Source organism: Anopheles gambiae, chromosome 3 (assembly GCF_943734735.2).
Source record: "Anopheles gambiae chromosome 3, idAnoGambNW_F1_1, whole genome shotgun sequence".
Lineage (NCBI taxonomy): Eukaryota > Metazoa > Arthropoda > Insecta > Diptera > Culicidae > Anopheles > Anopheles gambiae.
The window spans coordinates 70,053,184-70,073,587 of record NC_064602.1 but is presented as its reverse complement, the minus strand read 5'-3'; the positions used below and the strand labels follow the sequence as shown (position 1 = coordinate 70,073,587).

General features: G+C 44.0%; 2 protein-coding genes across 4 annotated transcripts; both read right to left on the bottom strand.

Moving 5' to 3' along the window:
* Window positions 1-1,662: 1,662 nt before the first annotated feature.
* On the bottom strand, window positions 1,663-7,440 carry LOC1271098 (sodium-dependent nutrient amino acid transporter 1). 2 transcript variants are annotated; one of them, XM_309845.5, is made up of 7 exons: window positions 6,945-7,440; window positions 4,358-4,887; window positions 4,165-4,280; window positions 2,874-3,132; window positions 2,435-2,801; window positions 2,101-2,362; window positions 1,663-2,026 (listed from the first exon to the last, which is right to left on the bottom strand). In XM_309845.5, exons 1-7 carry the CDS (start codon window positions 7,050-7,052, stop codon window positions 1,773-1,775), a joined length of 1,896 nt encoding a protein of 631 aa, XP_309845.5. In that variant the 5' UTR covers window positions 7,053-7,440; the 3' UTR covers window positions 1,663-1,772. The 2 variants fall into 2 exon arrangements, with proteins under 2 accessions (XP_309845.5, XP_061516073.1); XM_061660089.1 differs by lacking the exon at window positions 6,945-7,440 and adding an exon at window positions 6,238-6,519.
* Window positions 7,441-11,349: 3,909 nt separating this feature from the next.
* On the bottom strand, window positions 11,350-19,602 carry LOC1271100 (sodium-dependent nutrient amino acid transporter 1). 2 transcript variants are annotated; one of them, XM_061660088.1, is made up of 6 exons: window positions 19,518-19,602; window positions 14,812-15,749; window positions 12,974-13,089; window positions 12,643-12,901; window positions 11,927-12,570; window positions 11,350-11,847 (listed from the first exon to the last, which is right to left on the bottom strand). In XM_061660088.1, exons 2-6 carry the CDS (start codon window positions 15,495-15,497, stop codon window positions 11,600-11,602), a joined length of 1,953 nt encoding a protein of 650 aa, XP_061516072.1. In that variant the 5' UTR covers window positions 15,498-15,749; window positions 19,518-19,602; the 3' UTR covers window positions 11,350-11,599. The 2 variants fall into 2 exon arrangements, with proteins under 2 accessions (XP_061516072.1, XP_309846.4); XM_309846.4 differs by having other exon boundaries at window positions 19,483-19,588.
* Window positions 19,603-20,404: the final 802 nt, after the last annotated feature.

Here is a 20,404-nt window from a genome sequence, read left to right as displayed (position 1 = left end):
GATATTTAAAAAATATTTCATTATATTTAACATATTTTATGCTATGTTTACAGATTATTTTCACATTTCAGCGTCTCAATTCTTTTATTTCTTTACAACGTTGAGAATCATGAACTTTGTAACGATTGTTTGTGCGCAAATGTTAGAAAATAGCAGTTCAGATTATTAAGTTGATTTGACCTGAATTAAATAGTTATATGCTGGAAAATGTCCTATCATTTTATGTATGGAGCTTAATGTTTATTATTAATCTTTCTAAAATTCAATGAATTATTAACTATTTCACACTTCTAATCTTTTTGCTGTTAGAAAGTGTTAATCAATTATACAAAGAAAATAGTTTCTGAGGTTATATATTGTTTAGCGCTATAAAGGAATCTGAATTAACATTTTCAGCAGCGTTGATACTGTTTGTACATTTTACGCACTTTTTGTAACGAAATGTCCAAATTGTTGAAAATTTGTTGCGTGCTGTCGACATCCATTTTATTCATTCGATGCACAATGTTTTACACTAATTGCCCCTTGAAGTGTGTCTTGTATTCGTTTTTCCTAGGAATCAGTCGTTTGATGCCATTAGCTCCCCAATATTAACTCTCTTGCTTTGCGCCGAGAAACAATTTCAGATATTTTGAATCATTACTATAGAATGTTGGTGTACAAAATCAATTTCAAATTTGCACATTGCGTCATAATACTACAAGAAAAATGAAACAGAACAACAGACATGGTCAATTACATCTACGCTTAGTGCAAAGCGAGTTCCCTCACCCAGATTTAACCCATCATTCACATTAGCAAAAGAGGTCAGCGGTCGTTGTGTGTCGTATCGTTAGATCTTGCCACGCGAAACGCTTGCAACGACGTATTTTGAGTTCGCTTTCCGCGCCTTGTATCGCTGCCTGGTTGGTGAAGTTTGTTTTCGCGTCTCGGTCAGCTGTTTGTGTAAACACACAACAACAAACCGCAGCAGCAGTGCACGCAACCGCGCAAAGTTTTGCCGGCGTCTGGTCGTGGGATTATTTACAGCCGTAGTCAATGCAGGGTGGTGACAGGGCTTTGAAGGGGATTTTAAACTAATTATTTAAATTTTATTTTATTACTGTTTCCATTGTTATACTGAATGAAGTTGATCGCATTGCGGTAATTAATTATGTAATTACTTGATCGATATTTTTCATTAAGAATTGACATAATAATTCAAATATATTTCAACAACGGTGCCTTGGAAAAGTCAATTTTGTTGTAACCATTTATTGAACACTTAGTTTTGAGCTCTAAGAAATAAATAAAATTACCTTATCACCCTGTAAAAGACGTAACTGTAGCGTGAAAAAATCTTCAATGAACCGCTACAGCTGCCCGGCGTAATATTGCGCATGCGCTCGTAAGTTCGATCCGCTCGCCAGTAGCATTGAATGACGGTCATGGTCATCACCGTGGAAACCGCGATGCACTTGAAGGGGTGGAATCGAAATGGAAAGCAAGGAGAGGGAGGGAGAGGCTGTTTGTACGATTTACGCGCGGCCTGATGTAGCGTACGAAACGTTGCGCCACGACGATGCAACATTGCGCGTTGCAAGTTGTCGCGTAGCTGGTGCTGGCCGTTTGTGAGTGGAAATTTTCGTTCCAAATTAAAGCATCATACACAGGTTAAAAATGTTTTAATATTAAAAATAGAAATACAGATTCTTTTTATTACACATTTAGTGGCAATCACACGCAATGCTAGAGTTACAATTAATCACAGTTCTACAAATACGCGCGGCCTATTACTTAAACAGCTTTCTTCGAACCTTCTCCACCAGGTTGCCGGTGCGGTTCGTAACCGACTGCTGTTTGTACTCCTCGATAAAAGTTCCGTACTCGGACCGCTTGGTAGGGTCTTCCGGGCCCCAGTCGGCCATGGGTCGCAGGACGGCTTTGCAGCGATCCCACCACACCAGGCCCTGCTTCTGCAGAATGGCGTAAACGGCCCAGCAGGGCAGCTGCAGAACGGCAAACGCGTACAGACACCAGCCGAGAGCTGCACAGAGGAGAAGGAGGAGAAGATTTAAAATTAATAATAATTACAAAATAATAGACAGAAGATCGACTCACCATTGTAACCGAGCGGGACATTCTGCGGTTTGTACTGGATCAAGCTGACGAGCAGGATGAACAGCACCGTGATAGGCGTCACGATGCCCCAGCAAACGCGCCAAAACAGGCCTGTCTTGATGCCGAGCATGAACTCAATGTCCTTGCAGACCCGATTCACGCCATAGATCCAGGCAAAGGTGAGCAGCTCGAAGACGGCCAGCGTTATGGTTACCAGCGTGGCGCCGTAGTAATCCAGCAGCTCCAGTATGATCAAACCACCCTAATGTTGAGCCACAAAGAAAAAAAATGTTAGTGTTTATTCCGTACTAAAACTCTTCCCAAAGGCTCTTACCGGTGTGATGTAGACCAACCCAATGCAGAACCCTGCTAGCCCGACCGAGATCACGATCTTCCATCGCGCAATGTCCGGCCGCTGGTCGTGGATGGCGGTAATCACGGACGTTACGATACCGATCAGCGTACCAATGCCGAGCAGGAACAGCATGAAGAAGAATAGCACCGAGAAGAACTGCGGCAGAAAGTCAAACTTGGCGATCGTGTCCGGGTAGGTGATGAAGGTAAGGGCTGGGCCACTTTGGACGACTTTGGAGATGTCCGACTGACCGGTGACGTGAGCTAGATGACCAATCACACCGAACACAACGCACCCGGCCACCAGTGAAGTGACAGTGTCGAGTGAGGTTATGATCAACGCATGGCTGGAAATTGTAAGAAATCCAATAGAACATTAATGGTCATTCAAATCAAATCGAGTTAAAGTACTCGCTTACCGGTAGATGTTATTGGAGAAGTCGTTAAAGGACGAATATACGATCAGTCCACCGAAGCAGATGGTCAGCGAGAAGAAGCACTGGGTGACGGCTTCGTACCACACTTCGATCGTGAGCAGCTTGTCCCACTGGGGCTCGAAGAAGTACTTGATGCCCGTCCAGGCACCTTCAAGCGTTAGAGAGCGCACCAGCAGGACGGCAATGATGATGTACGGGAAGATGGCAAGGAAGTACGACACCTTGCCGGAGCTCTTAATGCCTGGAAAATTGTGGAGCAAAAAAAAGAAGGTAAGTTAATGATTGTGGTTTAGGTTATAAATTCTCAAAAATAAGGAAGAGGTTAAAGAGCTTAACAATAACCGATAAAAGATTTAAATCATTATACTGCAACACAGCAAAGATTCTGCCAAATCAAACTACTTAACAGTATGTACTCCGAAAATGAGCGATAAACACGTGTATCAGCTATTTTGATAATTTATTTTCCAATTTTTGTAGCTTTTTCATAGACACACGATAGCAATCAAAACTGTGTAGCAATTTTTCCGTTAAAAAATCACTATATCTGCAGTTCTTAGTGCATTCATAGTACATGATTGTACCCGTCCTTTCGAAGGGACTTAATGAAGTCATTGCCTATTAGCTGTTTTATCATTCAATATGAAGGATTAGCCTCCAAATGGACATGTCGGTACATATTTATTACTTAACAATTTCATTAAACAGTTTTAGTTAAAATGTTTAAATCAACATGAGTTCTGAAGGAATCGAATTGTAGATGAAAATGATACTAAGTCAGGATTTAATACAGCAATCATATTTTTTTTATCTCATGCAAAACGTGTAATTTGTTTATTTGCTAATGTTTGCCTAATTCCTCGCAAAATCAGTATTAACAAATTCTACGTTTTAAATAAATAATTATACCTTTTTTTATTGCAATTTGCATATCCAACAAGCAGAGTCATTTCCGTAGAAAATGGCTTTGAAATGTAATTCAATAAATATTAATATGAAATACTTGGTATAATCGATATAGAGGCACATAGGAAATTCGTGATTTAAGTCGAACTTGAATTGTTCACTAATTTGCTCTTCATTTAAACTACAATGTTGCCAATTCTCTGAACTAAAAATTCATTACGTGAAAATTTATTTCACCAATTAAACGGCCCTCGTTCGCTACAACAGTACTGGAGTCATCTGTTGTATGAACAAGTGTTTCCCGCATTCGAAATGGGAGGTGCTAAACATCATTTTTAATTTTCAATTCAACAAAATTGAACTATACCTTTGATCAGGATGCCCACGATGCAAATCCAGGAAGCGACTAGGCATAGTGCCAGCCGCCAGTCGGGATATCCCAACCCATCGTCCAGTGAGTCAGCGGCATGCATTACCGTTTTGCTGTGAAAATTGCGAGAAAAACCACAATGAAATCGATATTACTCTCCCCTGAGAGGTGTCTCTAACTGTCCTCTTACCGGAAGTACAGATCGGCCGAGGTTTTCGGTTGCGTTACGTTCGGTCCAAGGGCAATGCTACCGAGCCGGCTAGAATCGACACAGTCCGGCCAGGTTGGGTCACACTTAGCCCAGGGCAGCTCGGGATTGAACGAGGCAACCAGGTACCGCAGGGTGACGGCCAGCACCGACGCATAGTAGGTGATGACGGTGAAGATGGCAACCGTTTGACCGACACCGATACCACGCATGGCAGGTGCTAGGTCGTACACCTTAACGCAACCACGGTTGGAAAACTGACCCAGCACCATCTCCAGATAGTAGATCGGGCGTCCGATGATGAACAGTACAATCAGGTACGGGATGACGAATGCACCGCCACCGTTCTTGAACGCTGTGTACGGGAAGCGCCACACATTGCCGAAGCCCACGGACAAGGCGACGCAGGAGAGTAGGAACTCGATGTTGCGGCCCCATTTCTCCCGAAGTGGTGGCTTTTCATCGCTGGCGGTGGTGGATTGGGGTGCTTTCAGATCGACCGTTGTGTGATGCTGTGAGTTGGAGGGGAAAAATGCAAACAAGTGAATGTGAAATCTCACGTACAATGTGTGGGTTGTTATGTGAATTTTTGGAGCCCGGGACGCTGTTTATTTGCCACCAACTGTCATACGCGTTAATTAACGAGTTTGTTTAATTATGTTTGATGTATGCACAGCTTTTTGAAACTACGCAGATTTTTTTCGTAGCAAGCAAATACTGGATAGGGTTTGAGGTCCTCTGACGCAATGTTTGAGTATAGCATGTTTCAATAGTTGTCATCACGATTACAAATTATTTGCTTTGCTTACTATAACACAAAACTAGTTTTGGAGGTTTAATGGAGCCTTAGCATCCCTCTCACGAGTTTAACTAGTTCCGTGCGACGATATTTGAACCCAAAATGGATACATTGCAAAAATGGGTAATACAAGGATGTATGACGGGACCGGTTTGAATCGTTCGTTGAAATCCCACTTGAAGGGAATACGAACTCAAACAATTGGATTAATTGTACATTAGCCAACCAAAATGCTCTTTTCTGTGGTAGCCATGTGTACTTGTATTCAAAATAAGTGTATAATTGAATATTTATAGTAAAGTTTGCTTGACAACAACAAAATGGACTTCATAGGTGACTTGAAATTTTGGACAACAGGGGAAACAGATATAATTGCCGTTTCTAAACATTACTAATGATTTGTTCAAGTCAAATGACCTAGTTGAACAATTTAGATCATGCAGGCACTATTGTTGTATGTAGGTCGCATGTGTAACAGTTAAGACATTTTTTGAGTGTTGTTACTGTGTTTAGCAATAATTGGAAAGCCAGCAGCATTTTAAAACTATAAGTGACAGAAGTGATTCATCTTCATACATACGTAGTTTTTTTGTTATTGATTTTAATAATAAATATATACTTATACGATTAAAAAAAATCAAAGCTATAGACACATATAGACACTTCTCGGTAGGATATATCCAATTTCAACATTGAAGTTATGACGGAAACTGTACATTCTGTAGGAGTCTTTTACTGATAAGAAGTCCTTAAACTTCAATTTAAACTCTCCATATCACAGGGTGTCTTGCTCGACAAAAATTCAGGTACGTCCTGAAAATCAGAGTATGGATGAGGGGTGTGCCATGAATTATGTAGCACTAGAACATAACTTCTATGGAGATAGTCCGCTGGTATACTTGTCAATGCGCAGACCTGTTGTACGTGTCGTTAGAGGTTCAAAACACAAGTGGAAATGAGACTTTTCGCATTCATTTGACGGATTCGCTTTAGAACACCAATAACAGCTTTCTCATTTGCTGTTATTTTCTTATTCCACCCAATACAGGCAAGGCCCACTCACACAAATTCCTAAGTGCATTTTTCGAAAATCTTGAGTAACACTGCTAACGGACTGTTTTTATTTCATAGTTGAAAATCCACAAAACTATATTGGAAAAGCTACACCATCGGAAATACCCAAACGCCTCTCTCCACTTTAAGGTTCCAATATCACTTCCATGCGCGCACTACTACCATCGGTCACCAATAATCAACAAGCACTGCGCGTGCTTTGTCCACTTTCGAAATAAACCAACTGCAGGGCCGGCGCCAGCCAATTTTCTCAATTGCTCGTCGTCCGCTCGGCTTGCTACCGTTTACGCCTACGCACACACACACACACACACACACACACACACACACACACACACACACACACACACACACACACACACACACACCGAACGCTCACACTTTCCTTACGGCACACGTGCTTTTTGACGTCGCGCTTGGTTTCGCGCTTGAAACCAGCGTCAACTGCGGTTAGCACCTTTGCACCACTCGAGATTGTGTTTTTTTCCCTCCTACCCACAAAGCAGGCGAAGATCTTGTTTGGCGAGATGGTTTTGGCCGGCCCAGGCCAGGCTTACGTAATGAGCGGCAAAATGAGTCACAAACGAGTTTTTTAAACTGCGATCGCGCGCGCGCGCACGTGTTTAACGGAGTAAAGAAGGGAAAAATTGGCTTTTCTTGGCTGGTGTGCACTTTCCAAAAAAACACTCCCCGTACCTTATGATGATGGTTGTGGTGGTGGTGGGGCTGGTTGCCCGCAAGCCCCCCGACCGGCAGCGTGTCGGCATTCCAGGTTTCATCACCGACGTAGCTTCGATTTTCCATTCCGCTCGGTCGTTGGGGGAAAAACGTGGGAATTCCCGAACCGTGGCCACTCTTCTCGTCCTCGTGTGGCCCTTCTCTCGCACACTTCTTGCACGCGCTTGCACACCGAACTTTCTACGCTACCGAATGCACTTTCTTGGTCTTGTCTTGTGGTTTCGCGCGTTTGCTTGTGCCGCGCCGCGAGATACAACGTCCGCTCAGGTGTAGCGTCCCGAGCCAAGTGAACGGCGGTTGCGTTTTTTGGCACGCGGTCACCACTCGCGCAGAGTTCCAGTCGAGTGTGGCGGGCTCGGGTGCGCGCGCGCTCGCGCTCGTCTGTGTGCGCGAACAAATATCAAACGAAAGGCGACACAAAAATCCCCCACTGAACGGGCGCACACACAAACAAAAAGTGCTTGAAGAGGAGAGGGGCACTAATATTTAGACAGCAGCAACAGGTTGAACGTGATGGTGGGGAGGTGGCGACCCACAGCTTCCGCGGACGGGCCTCTGTGTTGGAGACTCCAGTGGAGGGAAAACCCTACAGCCACCGACCTCTCCCTGTGCCCACTAATTCACTTTCGATGAGTCGATCAGGTTTTGAACCGGCTTTGAACCTACACACACACACGTTTTCAGTCACAAAGGTAGGGCCTGCAATGGGCAAATGCTCTCTCGTGTGTCTAAGCAGGCCTTGACATGTGTGTTGTTGATGAAACGACCGCGCGCCAAAACACACGCTTCGCGACAACGCGATCATTGCACTGCGGGGTTTTTTCCTGCGTGCGTATATGTATTGGTGAATCTAACGTAGAACCGTTGACACATACCGCACACGACCCGGTTTGGTTTTAGTGGATGCAGATTTTCCACCTCCAATGTGCATGCAATGTTGGAATTTCCACACATAAATGCACACCAACACCGTTTGTGGGGGTTCGCCGCTTTGGGTTTGGCCGTAGGCAAAGGGCCAACAAAAAGCGTTCCGCGAACGGAAGATCGAATTAATTGACCCAGGAATGCAGGTTGCATGCATGTGTCGCCTGATCTGCAATGTGACTCAAGTAGTGACATCATTCCGCTCTTCGATCCTGGGATATACCGACGCGCTAGAAGATGCAGGAAAGGCATGCCGGGAATCTGAGGGAAAACGTGCTTTTTTACGAAGAGAAAGCAAATGAATGGGTTGGAAGTACGCTGACTGACAGTTTTCTTATCAATGATTCGTAGCAACACCACGTCACGGGCGTGATTGTGCTGTGAGACGTGTGCGCTTTGTTTGAAAAGAGGTAATGGTAATGTTCTGCGTCATTTACTGAAACAGGCATATTAAATAATGTGCTCTAGTGGCAAATGCGCTAAGGTTGTGGTTTTTATTCTATAGTATGGAGCAGCTTGTATTTAGATTTTTATCTTCAAACTCTATATGATAGGAACTCTATTTTATCGCCAAATTACATATGATAGGAAGGGTTTAGGCCGGATTTGGGTATATTATATGAGTTGAGCTGCATTTGAACGCTATAGGGAAGATCTCTATTTATTTATTTATTTATTTATTTATTTATTTATTTCTCATTTAGTATCTTGCATAGATTTGCTGGGACACGTACTTATATAATAAATCCTTAATTCATCTACAAACTTAGCTACAGCGCTATCAATAAGGAAACGAGAGACAATTGGTTTTAAACTGAGCTATACTAATATTGAAGTCGAAGAATCTTTGGTATTTGTTGATGCTATGTATCATTTGGTTAATAGGCGCATTGTAGGAATGTGCAGATCTTGAGAACGTAGGTCTTAACAGCTCACGTATCCTGAGAGGTCGTTCAGGAGCATAAAGATTCAGCTTTTCAAGCAGGCAGGGAGAGTCTATGTCCCCACTGATTAACTTCGCGACAAAAGTAGCTTGCAATGCCCGACGTCTATGTTCTAAGGTTTGTAGACCAAGAAGCATGCACCGTGACAGGTAATCTAAATGTTGTGATGAAGCCCATTGTAATCGGTGTATTGCTATTCTGGAGAATCTTTTTTGTATGCTTTCTATCCTAGCCGTCCACACGTGACAGTATGGGGAGAAAAGAACTGAATTAGACTCTAGGATGGAACGTACTAATGCGGTATATAATGCTTTCAGACATATTGGATCTTTTATCTCAAGAGTTTGCCTGATTACAAATCCTAACATCCTATTGGCCTTGCTGATAATAGAGTGTTAATGCTCGCGAAAGGATAGTGATGAATCAAGGATCACACCAAGGTCCCTGACTGATCTCGCTGGTCCCTGACACGCGAGATAAATTGTAATTGTGCAATGAGTAACAAAAGTTTAAAGGGTTTCGTTTCCTGCTGAATGTAATCGCGCTGCATTTATCCACACAGAGGCCTAGTTGGTTTGCCACACACCAATTGCTGAATAGGTTGAGATTGTTCTGGAGCGCGAAACAGTCATCGATTGACCTGATAACTGAAAAAAGTTTAATATCATCAGCATAAAGTAGTACAGAATGTTTTGGGAGAATAAGAGTCACGTCGTTTATGTAGAGTGTAAATAATAGCGGCCCCAAGTTGCTGCCTTGGGGAACTCCCGAAGTATTTGTTAATGGTTGCGAAAAGATGTTATCTATTCTTACAGAATACATTCTGTCCGTTAGATATGATTTTAACCAATCGATGACAAGAGGTGAAATACCAAGCTGTGCGAGTTTTGCAAGAAGGATGTTGTGATTGATGCTATCAAACGCAGCTTGGAAATCAGTGTACACTGTATCCATTTGATATTCCGATTCAAACGATGTATGACATTCCGAAACGAACTGAGCTAAGATAAATTAAATATTTTATCTCTAGCTCAATTACCTTAAATACAAGATACTGTTGCATTTCAAGGTCATGTTTTGATTTTGCTGAATTCTGCAGATCAGACACTAAAAGACCAGAAATTTATCTGCAAATTGGATATTTATTTCTAAACAAATAAACACTTCTTGCGACATAAAAGGAAGAATATTACGATTGTTCATAACAATTAATTAACAATTAAACGTCACCACGAAGCATTAAATGAAGTTTTGAGAACATTTAAGTTAAATAATCAACCGCTCACTTTTTAATTATTATTAAATTAATAATATATGCACCTCAGGGATATTTTAGGATGGTATTTTGAGGACTTGCAAGGAAATGAATCTAACATTCCGTACAAAACTACACATCAATATCAGACTTATTATTAATTATTCGGGACCTTAAACAAGATAAACAAATCCTCATTTATCGTGCATTCAAAAAGGGTAATTCATGTACGATGATTCTAACATGTTTAAATTTATGTACAAATTATCATCCTCATTTCAAACCGAAAGGCAAGAAATGAGTAATGTTGATATGGAAACGTTGTCCGAGTATCCATATTCTTATATGTTAGAGCATATCTGTAAGTTATTAACCAACGATCTCCAATCCTCCTGAGGAGGATTACACATGTTTCCAAGAAGTTGTGGTATTAAAGATACTACAGCTGATTTCGTATGTTGGAGTTCGGTTCAACGAGTGACAGTCATCATTGTAATAGGTCCGATCTAACGATTGCAATTTGCATATCGACTTACTGTAAAGCTTATTGCGGTGAGTAAGAACGAAAAATTTATCATTTCATCGAATGCTACAAATCAATTAAAAATTGTTTTTTTTTTCATTATCTCTGTAAGTACTGCGCCGGGAGGTTAAGATAATGTTATCTGCATTATCCATTATAATTAATCTATGTTGCAGTAATAATACTATCATCTACAGAGTTTTAATGCAAAATTAACTGACAGTCAAAATCTACATTCATGTTAAAACTATACCCACCTTAAAGCGACGTGAATCTTTAAAAACTAATGCCTACCCACATCACACCATTTTATAGCTTTTTGCTGCACAGGTTCGCGAGCGATCTTCTCCACCGTTCTGCAAACCTTGAACTTAATCACCGTTCAACGGTTCATTGCAATGGAGCGTTGCCATTGTGGGATTCCCACTCACTTTGCTGCCAAACCTGGTGACTAAAGATGAAGCGACGAACGTGTGCTAGCAACAAGATAAATGGTACTATCAGCTGGATTAGGTAATGCAATTCCAAAAGCTGCACAACTAGTTGCCTTAAGTATGCTAGGGAGCAGTTGAGCAAAGTTGTCTGATAAATTGAAACAACAATGTGATTTTAATACCCTTTGCCTTTGCTCAGCTACAATGCAGGGCTTCCCAACTTCTTGATTTGCATGACATATTATCCCATTTCTTGCGGTGGGTGATAACAGTACAGTTCAAATGTAATATAAGAATCTCTCATCAATTTATTCTAGAAATGTACGATCTTAAATTATTCTCGACGTTCATAATACTAACGAAATGCAATGATTAAAAAGATATTCCTCGTAGCTAAGATACTGTTGTCCTGCTTATTGGCTTAAAACGCTCTGCTTTGTAGCATTATTTATTTGTGAAACTATCGAAATAAATCCATGCGGTAAATGCAATAAATGCGAAACAAAAAAGGAAGGAAATTTCAAAGTCTCACTTCAACTGAACACGTTGTCGAACATCCTTCGCACTAGCGAACGATCCCGCGGCAGTGATTGTTCGTGTTTGTACACCGACTCGTGATACTTGGCATTCAGTTCGGGGTCTTCCGGGCCCCAGTCGTGCGTTGGTTTGAAGCAGTGCAGCAGACGATCGCGCCAGTCCGGCTCCTTGCGCTTGAGGAAGGTGTAGATCGCCCAGGCGGGCAGTTGCAGCACGCCGGCAGCAAAGATACACCATCCAAAGGCTGTACGATTGGGAGAGAAAACATGTAATCTTAGAGTGTTTTTTTTCTGAGTAAGTAGCCTCTTCACGTGTTGCCTCACCATACATCCCATCGGGATAGACGTAACCGTTGAAAGTGAACGTTTCGTACGTTGCGATGTGGTACAGCAGAATGGCGGCCAGTAGCGTCGGCGTAATAAAGCCCCAGCAAATGCGCCAGTAAAGGCCGGTCTTAATGCCCAGCATAAACTCAATATCCCGACAGATACGGCTCACCCCATAGATCCAGGCGAAAGTGAACATCTCGAAGACGGCCAGCACGAGCGCAACGAACGAGGCGCCGTAAAAGTCCAAAAAGTCCAGCACATACTGTCCGCCGGGCGTTGTGTAGATGATGCCAATCCCATACCCAACGATCGCAATCCCTACCGCCACCAGAGCGGGCTGAAGCTGGGGAAACCGATCCCGAATCACTGTCATTATCGTGGTGGCCATACCGACGTTGCTGCCAATGCCCAGCACGAACAGCATCAGGAAAAAGGCGATTGCGAAGAACTGCGGCCAGAAGGTGAACTTGGCGATCGCGTCCGGGTAGGTGATGAAGGCAAGGCCGGCACCGCCCCGCACCACGTGCTTAATGTCGGGCGCTTCCAGCACGTGGGCGAGGTGGCCAATCACGCCGAAGACGATCAGCCCGGCCAGCATCGACGTGAGCGTATCCATGATCGACACGATCGTCACATCCCTGGTGGAAATGGAAGGGAAAATAAACAATCATTCAGAAATCATTCGCAGAAGATCACGAGCATTCACGAACCGGTACACGTTGTTGTGGAAGCGATTGTAGGACGAGTACATCATCACGTTGCCGAAGCAAATGGTGAGTGAAAAGAACACTTGCGTAACGGCCGCGTACCACACCTTCGCCTCCAGAATGCGATCCCACTGCGGTTTGATGAAGTACAGCATACCATCGGCGGCACCCTCCAGTGTGCAGGCCCGGATGAGCAGCACCAGCATAACGACGTACGGGAAGATGGCCAGGAAGTAGGCAACCTTTCCGGAGCTTTTAATTCCTGCGAATGGGAAGGGATAGTGAGTAAAGATGTTTAGATTGTTTGAAGCAGAGTTGGCACTGCACACTGTACCTTTGATAAGTGTAAGGCAGATGCAGGTCCAGGGGACGAGTAGGCACAGCACCAACCGCCACTCCGGTGTACCGATGCCATCATGTATCGTGCTGGCCTCCTTGAGAACGTCCTTGCTGTGGGGGAAATGGTATAGAAATGAGAAGTAATTAATCTATGTTACGTTGCTGCTCACTGTTTGATCGTATGGTAATTGAATATCCGCTTACATGATATCAACATCATGAAGCAATATTAAAAGAAGAAAGCTTGAAAACCCTTTTATGTCTCCTGTTTAGGGTTCTGGGGTTATTACCAATAGTTAAAAGAAACTTGCAATCTATAGTACCAGATTGTAATGCAAGTAACTTCAATTGTAACCTAGCGAAGGCTAATGAGCTTTTTATAAACTTTGTTTTATTATACAATAGTTCTCAAAACAGAACCAAAACTTTTTCTCCGTCATATCTTATCTTTCAGAAATGAACCTTTTCTGACGCATAAAATGATTAAATACTTTGAAAAAGAGCAAAATAGGCGCGTTAACAAGGATAAAAAACCAAAACAAAAATGCTATTCACGACTTCCATTGCAACCTAACAAGAGCATGCAAGACTTACTTGTAGCATTTAATGGGAGACGAGCCGGATGAGAATAGAACCCCGTTTACCCTTGAAAGGATCCAATGCATTGTCAAACCAAAAGTCTTGGTTATATACATACTTTGTATCACAGTTGCTCCATAATTGGACCCTAGGCCTTGCCCAACATGATGCAATTTTACCGCAGAGGTCCATTTCAATGTCAATGTCCGCTAAACAACCTATTAAGCAATTTACAAAAAAAAAACTCCCTAGGTTATCATAGCTAATCAAGCTAAAGATAACGCTATACCGGCGTAGAAGCACTCCATTCATAGACACTGCGAAATGCCCAATAAAAGAGCCAAATGCCGCCCGTGCGTACCAACGATTAGATTAGTTGCTGGTTACACTAGATAGCTTTAAAACGGGCAATTCTTATCGTTATAAAAGAGGCAAAATTGCTTTTCTGTGACAAAGACACAGAAAACGCAATTGCCCTAGGTCTACCTTAACCCCTCTTGGGAATGGCAATAGACATCTGTGGATTCTTATTACTCAAAACAGTCAAGTTTTCTATTTGGGTGTATTGGAAGACGCCCATCCTTGGTGAAAATTTTCTCCGTCTTTCGTAACAGGGGCAAGTTCGTTTATCCTAAACACATCTAGGGCTAAGAGTTTGGAAAGCCGTTACGCCTCCTTTTAAATACTATCATTTCACAACTGGATGACTCTAATTAGCAGTATTGATTACTGTATTAATTCTTCGTCCAGGCAACAGCACTCCAAGTGATGACCGTTCTCAGATATCTTTTAAATTATTTTGCAAATTATCTAGAGCATACATGTCTATTGCGGCGGTCCCATGGTACAGTCGTCAACTCGAACGACTCAATAGCATGCCCGTCATGGATTCAAGCCTAGAATGGACCGTCCCCTCCGTAGCAAGGATTAACTATCCGGCTGCGTGGTAATGAAGTCTCGAAAGCCTGTATAGGCCGGCATGTCCGCATAGGACGTTATGCCAAATAGAAGAAGAATACATTTCTATTGGGGAAAGTGTGTCTCCGAACTTGTGGACAAAATCCTTCAATCTAATTGATTAAGTTCTTTTATCGTTTGCTCAATCAGTGGATTTGATTTGGACCTGACAACCATGTCCAAGCTTAACATTACACCTCACGCCATTGCAATATCTTCGATTTATATAATTATTTTGAACTCTACCGATTGCACTTTAATCATCTGAATATCCCCTCCTTCCTTCAAAATACTCACACAAAGTACAGCTCGGCCGAGGAGACGGCGGTCGCCGTCGAGTTTTCCGCCATGTTCGTGATCAGCCGCGAATCGATGCAGGTCGCGTTCCAGGCCTCGTTACACTCGCTCCACGGCAACGGATCACCGAACGACGCGATCAGGTACCGCATCGTAACGGCCATCAGCGACGCATAGTACGTCATCACGATGAACGTCGAGTAGGTTTGCCCCACCCCAATGCCTCGCATGGCCGGCGACGCATCGTAAACATTGATACAGCCCCGGCTCGAAAACTGACTGATCAGCATCTCCAGATAGTAGATCGGACGCCCGACCAGCAGCAGCACGATCAGGTACGGTATGACGAACGCACCGCCCCCATTCTCCAGCGCCGTGAACGGAAAGCGCCACACATTCCCCAGCCCGACCGAGAGCGCGATGCAGGACAGCAGGAACTCGATATCTTTGCCCCACTTGTCCCGCTGCACCTTGTGGATGTTCTTCATCAGGTTCATCTCGGGCAGTGCGCCGGTCCGACTGGTGTTGCTGTCGGTCGTCTGTTCCGGTGGCTGCTGGAACTGGTTCACCTTGGCACTGGACTTGGCGGTGACGGCGGCGAGGCTTGGTTTGGTTGCCGTGTGTGAGGTCCGATCGCTCGTCAGCACGGGCTCATCGTTCTCAAAGGCCGGATTACTGGTCGCCATCGTGTTGGGGGGAAGTATTATGTTTTTTTTTTTATGAAGTGAACTGTTTGCTTTTGGGAGCTTCTTCAGGGGATGGCTTTGGCACTGCAGGACTGTAGCTTGTTGAAGCTAAACACACACTCTCACATACACAAGCACTAAATACACAACGCAGGGATAGGGAAGACTGTGTCTACCTTACAGAAGCAACAATAGGAAGGGTTTGTTGGTGCAAGGTAACATCCTACGGGGAATATCCATCTACGGGTACAACTACGACACGACTGGTTAAGGTTTAAGCAAGCGAACCTACTAATACTAGCGTGAGAACCTGATTGCTCAACAGGGCAACTCTGTCCAACGGGTGACGCCGCAGTCTTTAAGCTGCACAGCAAAGCGAGGTGCCAAAGCGCTACTAAGTCCGCGGGCCGAACCAAAGAACGGCGCGGGTCGACCGATCATCGCGGCACGTGCTACTAACTGGATTAGTGTTGGCGCCGCCGGTCTCGGCCGACTCGGCCGCAATATGTGTGTCACAATAAATTCGCAAGTCAAGATCAAACAGTCGGAACTCACTCTGTATGTGTGTGTGTGTGCGTGTGATGTGGGCTCGCCGCAATCCTTTTGCGCCCAACTGAACCAGTACAGTATATTAAAACCAATTATGTCCACTTAAGTTGTGGTTATGCTGACGGCACGCCGACGCTTTCGCTTTTGATGTGGTATGCGAGGTTATGCGCTTTGAGGTGCAATTGTGTCCCGCCGGGTGATGATTTCGATTCCTTCGGTCCTGCTAGGTCGGTTCACTTCACTCACACACCATACCGTGCGGCTCAACGGCTGGCAGCAAACTGACCAAAAAGCTTGGGACGTTGGGCCGGGACTGGCCGTGTGTTTCCTCCGATGAGGGTCTAATCGAGAGACCAGGGAGAGACCGAAACTTAAGCACCCAAACGGCCGCGGGCGGGCCACACTATTTAGTGTAAATGACTCGCTGACAATTATAATACCTTCGGCAAACAAACATTCGGCTCAGCACTGAGCAAAAGGGACGAAGCGAAGGAGAAAAGGCAAGAACAAAAAGGTAACCGAAACATGCACCGGCACCGGCAAAAGACGATGCGAAACCTTGCAAGTGCCGTTGGTAGCATTCCTTCAGCGATGTTCCGCCGCTATACACGCCTCGGCATTGAGGCGAAAGTAGCGCAAAGTCGGTACCGGGAGTAGACTGAAGGTCTGACGCCCGTAAACCGTTCAGGATGGGATAGACGAGGATCCACGAAACTAACACCCCCGAAAATTGGGCACTAGCTCCACGGTACAGTGCACTACCGGGAATGTTTAAGACGCTGGCAACGCTGCATGCGTCTTTCTACTGGGTTGTTTTTTTTCGGGTGGTAATTTGATACACGCATCGGGCAGGGATATACGGGATGCGAAGTGGAGGTGTGAACTGCATTGGCCCTGATGAGGGCCCTCCAGCTCCGAGGGTGCCTATCGTATGACGGGTGTACAGTGTTGAAATTCGGAGAATTTTGCCAAACCTACGCACGTACAGTGCGTGATGGAGCTGTGGCGCTTCTGAATGTAAATTTGTATTGTAGACGGACATTATAAGGGCTCTAAATTTTAGCTAAATATGCCGATTTCGTGATTCAAAAAAACAAAATTTCCCTTTAAAGAGGGAGTATTCTACGATATCAACTATGTCTGTTTATAAATGTGTCAACCTTCAAATACTGTCACTGTTGACCGTTTGAAAATATGTAAAGAAATGCTCGTTCGTGGAGTCCCTGATAAAGTTTTTTTTTCTGTGACAACAGAACTTCATCTAAGCATTTCGAACAGTGTTTAGCAAAACACCTTCTCAAAACTATCCATTATTGTATTGTTTTACTAGAGCATTTTTTATGGAGAATTATCTATGACGCCATTAAAGGTATGAAATGTGGAACATATTTTTGTTTTAAAAAAATATGTTAGGCTCACAAAGTACTGCAAGTTTGACTATTAAACATTTTTTTTAAAATATCAAGGTCTCCTTCAGCCTCTTACATTGTTGAGCTTTTCTACTCAGATTCATATGCATCATCCTCTTATGTATCGTATGCAAGTTGTACGATAAATCTGCCAATTTGCAAAGATTTTGTAATGTCAAATAAATGCAGCTTCTTAGGCGGTCATCAGGATTTTTTTAACTTATAACTGTGAAATTACAATTACAAACAATAAGTCACTGAAACCCAAGCTCACTAGTGGGTACAGGCAGGTCTTGACCGACAGCGGTTGCTTTGCCAAAGAAGAAGAAGAAGTAGACGAAGAACTGTGAAATTACTCGCAACCGATTTTATAACTCATTTTAGGGCAACCTTTTTTTTGTCCTTTGCTGTAACCGCAGCGTCATTGGTTTCGCTTTTTAACCGCCCAAATGAGTGACGTTTAGCCGAACGTTTGCGGTGGGTGATTTAGAATGATCAATTTTTTAATGAGATTCGACATTCTTAGGTTCAGTTTTAATCCGTGTTGACGTGGGGTGGCGTTTAAGATGATGGGGCCTGTCAGGTTTTAAACAGGTTTTTGTTGAAATGAAGAACTTTCCAATTTGAAGTACAAAATACTGTACAAGTTGTTGGAGAGAATGAACATCCTCGCTGTTAAAAGGCGACCCATGCTGTTCATTTTATTTAGAAAAAAAATACACACACATACACAAAACACAAACAAATTGAAATAAATTATCCCAAATAAATGCACGTGCCAATTCTTCAAATTAATCGATGCGAGAAAAGGAACAAGTTTGCGCCAACTGAATTAAACAAATTTCAAAGATAGCACTCCCGATCGCTCCGTTCATCGGTCGACGTTTTCACCACAAAAGGCTTCTACGAACATCTTCCTCAAGCAACGCAACGGTACGCTTTTGAATGGTTTTGATCGGCTAGACGGAAAAGTTTTACAAACAAATGCAAATTAAATTCAGCCCCTGTTCGTTCATCACGTGCCTTCAATTACGTGCCGGCCATAGTTTGCTCGCCGGGTGTGTGAGGCTGGATGATTGAAATTCCTTTCAAGGTTGTCTAGGGATGAGCTCGCTGGATCCACCATGCTGTACTATGTAATCTGCACTTTATTCGAGCAAGTTTGATTGAATCGTTGCCGGCATCGTAGTAAAGATCTTGTGGGGCTTGAGTGAATTGAATTCGTGGCTTTACTACGCTGTACATTGCAAGCGAAGCTTGAAATCCGGTTCGAAGGACCAAACAATTTCTTCGCAGCTCTTACTAATTGTCGGCTGCATCACTTTGTGGTGCAAAGGAACTTTAAAAGGAAAACATTTTCAAACACACCATGCACCAAACAGATCAAAATCACTACCACTAAGCCTTTTTTGCCAAATATTAAGCGCAAATACGACTTATGCTCGATTAAAGTAATCCCATCACAAAATCTGCACGAAACTACAATCTTCCACCGTAGCCCTAGAAGCACCCGACGACACGAGCAAACAGTTTGTTGTCTTCCACGTCTCCATCTTTATTACACCTGTTGCAACCCACGAAACCGGTTCGATGATCTTTGCAACCACCTCCCCCGTGTGTCGGTTCCAGTTAAGCGAAATGTAACCATTTAAAGCGTCCCCTCTGTGGCGTTCCGGGTGGCGGCAAATAATCAAACGCTTTATGGCAGACCGGATAGTTAATATTTGTGTAGTAAAGCACGAACTACGACCACGTGTACGGGCGGTCAGGCCAAACTAGATTGCGCCAAGCGTTCTAAATCCCTTTCGCTGCACAAATAGACAGCGTGTTGCCGCAAGTTCTAACTGGCTTTACTGTGCAAACACTAAACGTGCCGCCGTAGGTGTGCTATGGGGTGTCACGACTTTATGTAATGTTCACTGCGCTGCGGGACGCGGGCAAAACTTTCACTTTTGGGGGCAGTTTTGGGAGAGCTTTGAATTTTGAGTGTCGCTTTCCGCTTTCTTCCCAGGGCGCAACGAGCTCACCAATGAGTTCACTAACAGCTGGGCACACTATTCACCTCTCACATGTGCTGTGCGTCCTGCTACTAAGGCGGACATCGCCGTACTGTTGGATCGGTGCCAGTGGTCTAGGCACCGGCACCCACTCCACTACAGACTGTGGCGGCTGCTGTGACTGTGCCGTGTGCGCTCTACCTCACGTACGTCACCTCTACGTTCCCGTTGCTTGTCGCGCTGGCTCCGTGTTCAGGTCACCCTCGGCTGCACAATGCACTGGCGTCGTCGTAGCATAAATCCACTCCAATCCAGCGGCAGTGCATCGGCACCGTGTGTGTTGGTGTAATCCGCATTAGCTTGAAGGTAAGCATGCGCTGTTCTGGCGCGCACACTAACAGCATCATACATAAAAGCGTACGCACGCAAGTCGGCATCCACCAGCATCAAGTGACAGAGGGCGCGATTAGATTGTATCCGGCGTAGGCAGCATACGCAGCGGTACGGTAGGTCAGGCAACCAACAACAACGCATAGAGGCGAAGGCAAATTGTGCCTGTAGATGATTTTGTCATCACTGACCATACCCATGGGCACGCGCGCATCATGTGGCACACGGGCGGCGGTACTAATGGTACGTCACAGCCAACCCGTCGATAAACGCGCCGGCGAGAGCAATCAAACGCTTTTAGTGGGGCCAATCACTTGTGTTGATGTGTGTGTGTGTGTTACATACGCGAAAGAGTTAGGGCATTATTATTGCAACCAGGTTTCGGGACACGATGACACGCTGCTTTTCTGTGGCGGAAAGAAGACGATTGCTGTTTGATTTTCCTGGCTATTTTCTGGGGGCTTTTGAAGTGAATAGATAACAAACAGATTTATGATGGAAATTTTTTGTATCTACAACTTACTTGAAGCTTGTTACTACCTACTGTGAATGTTACGAAAAG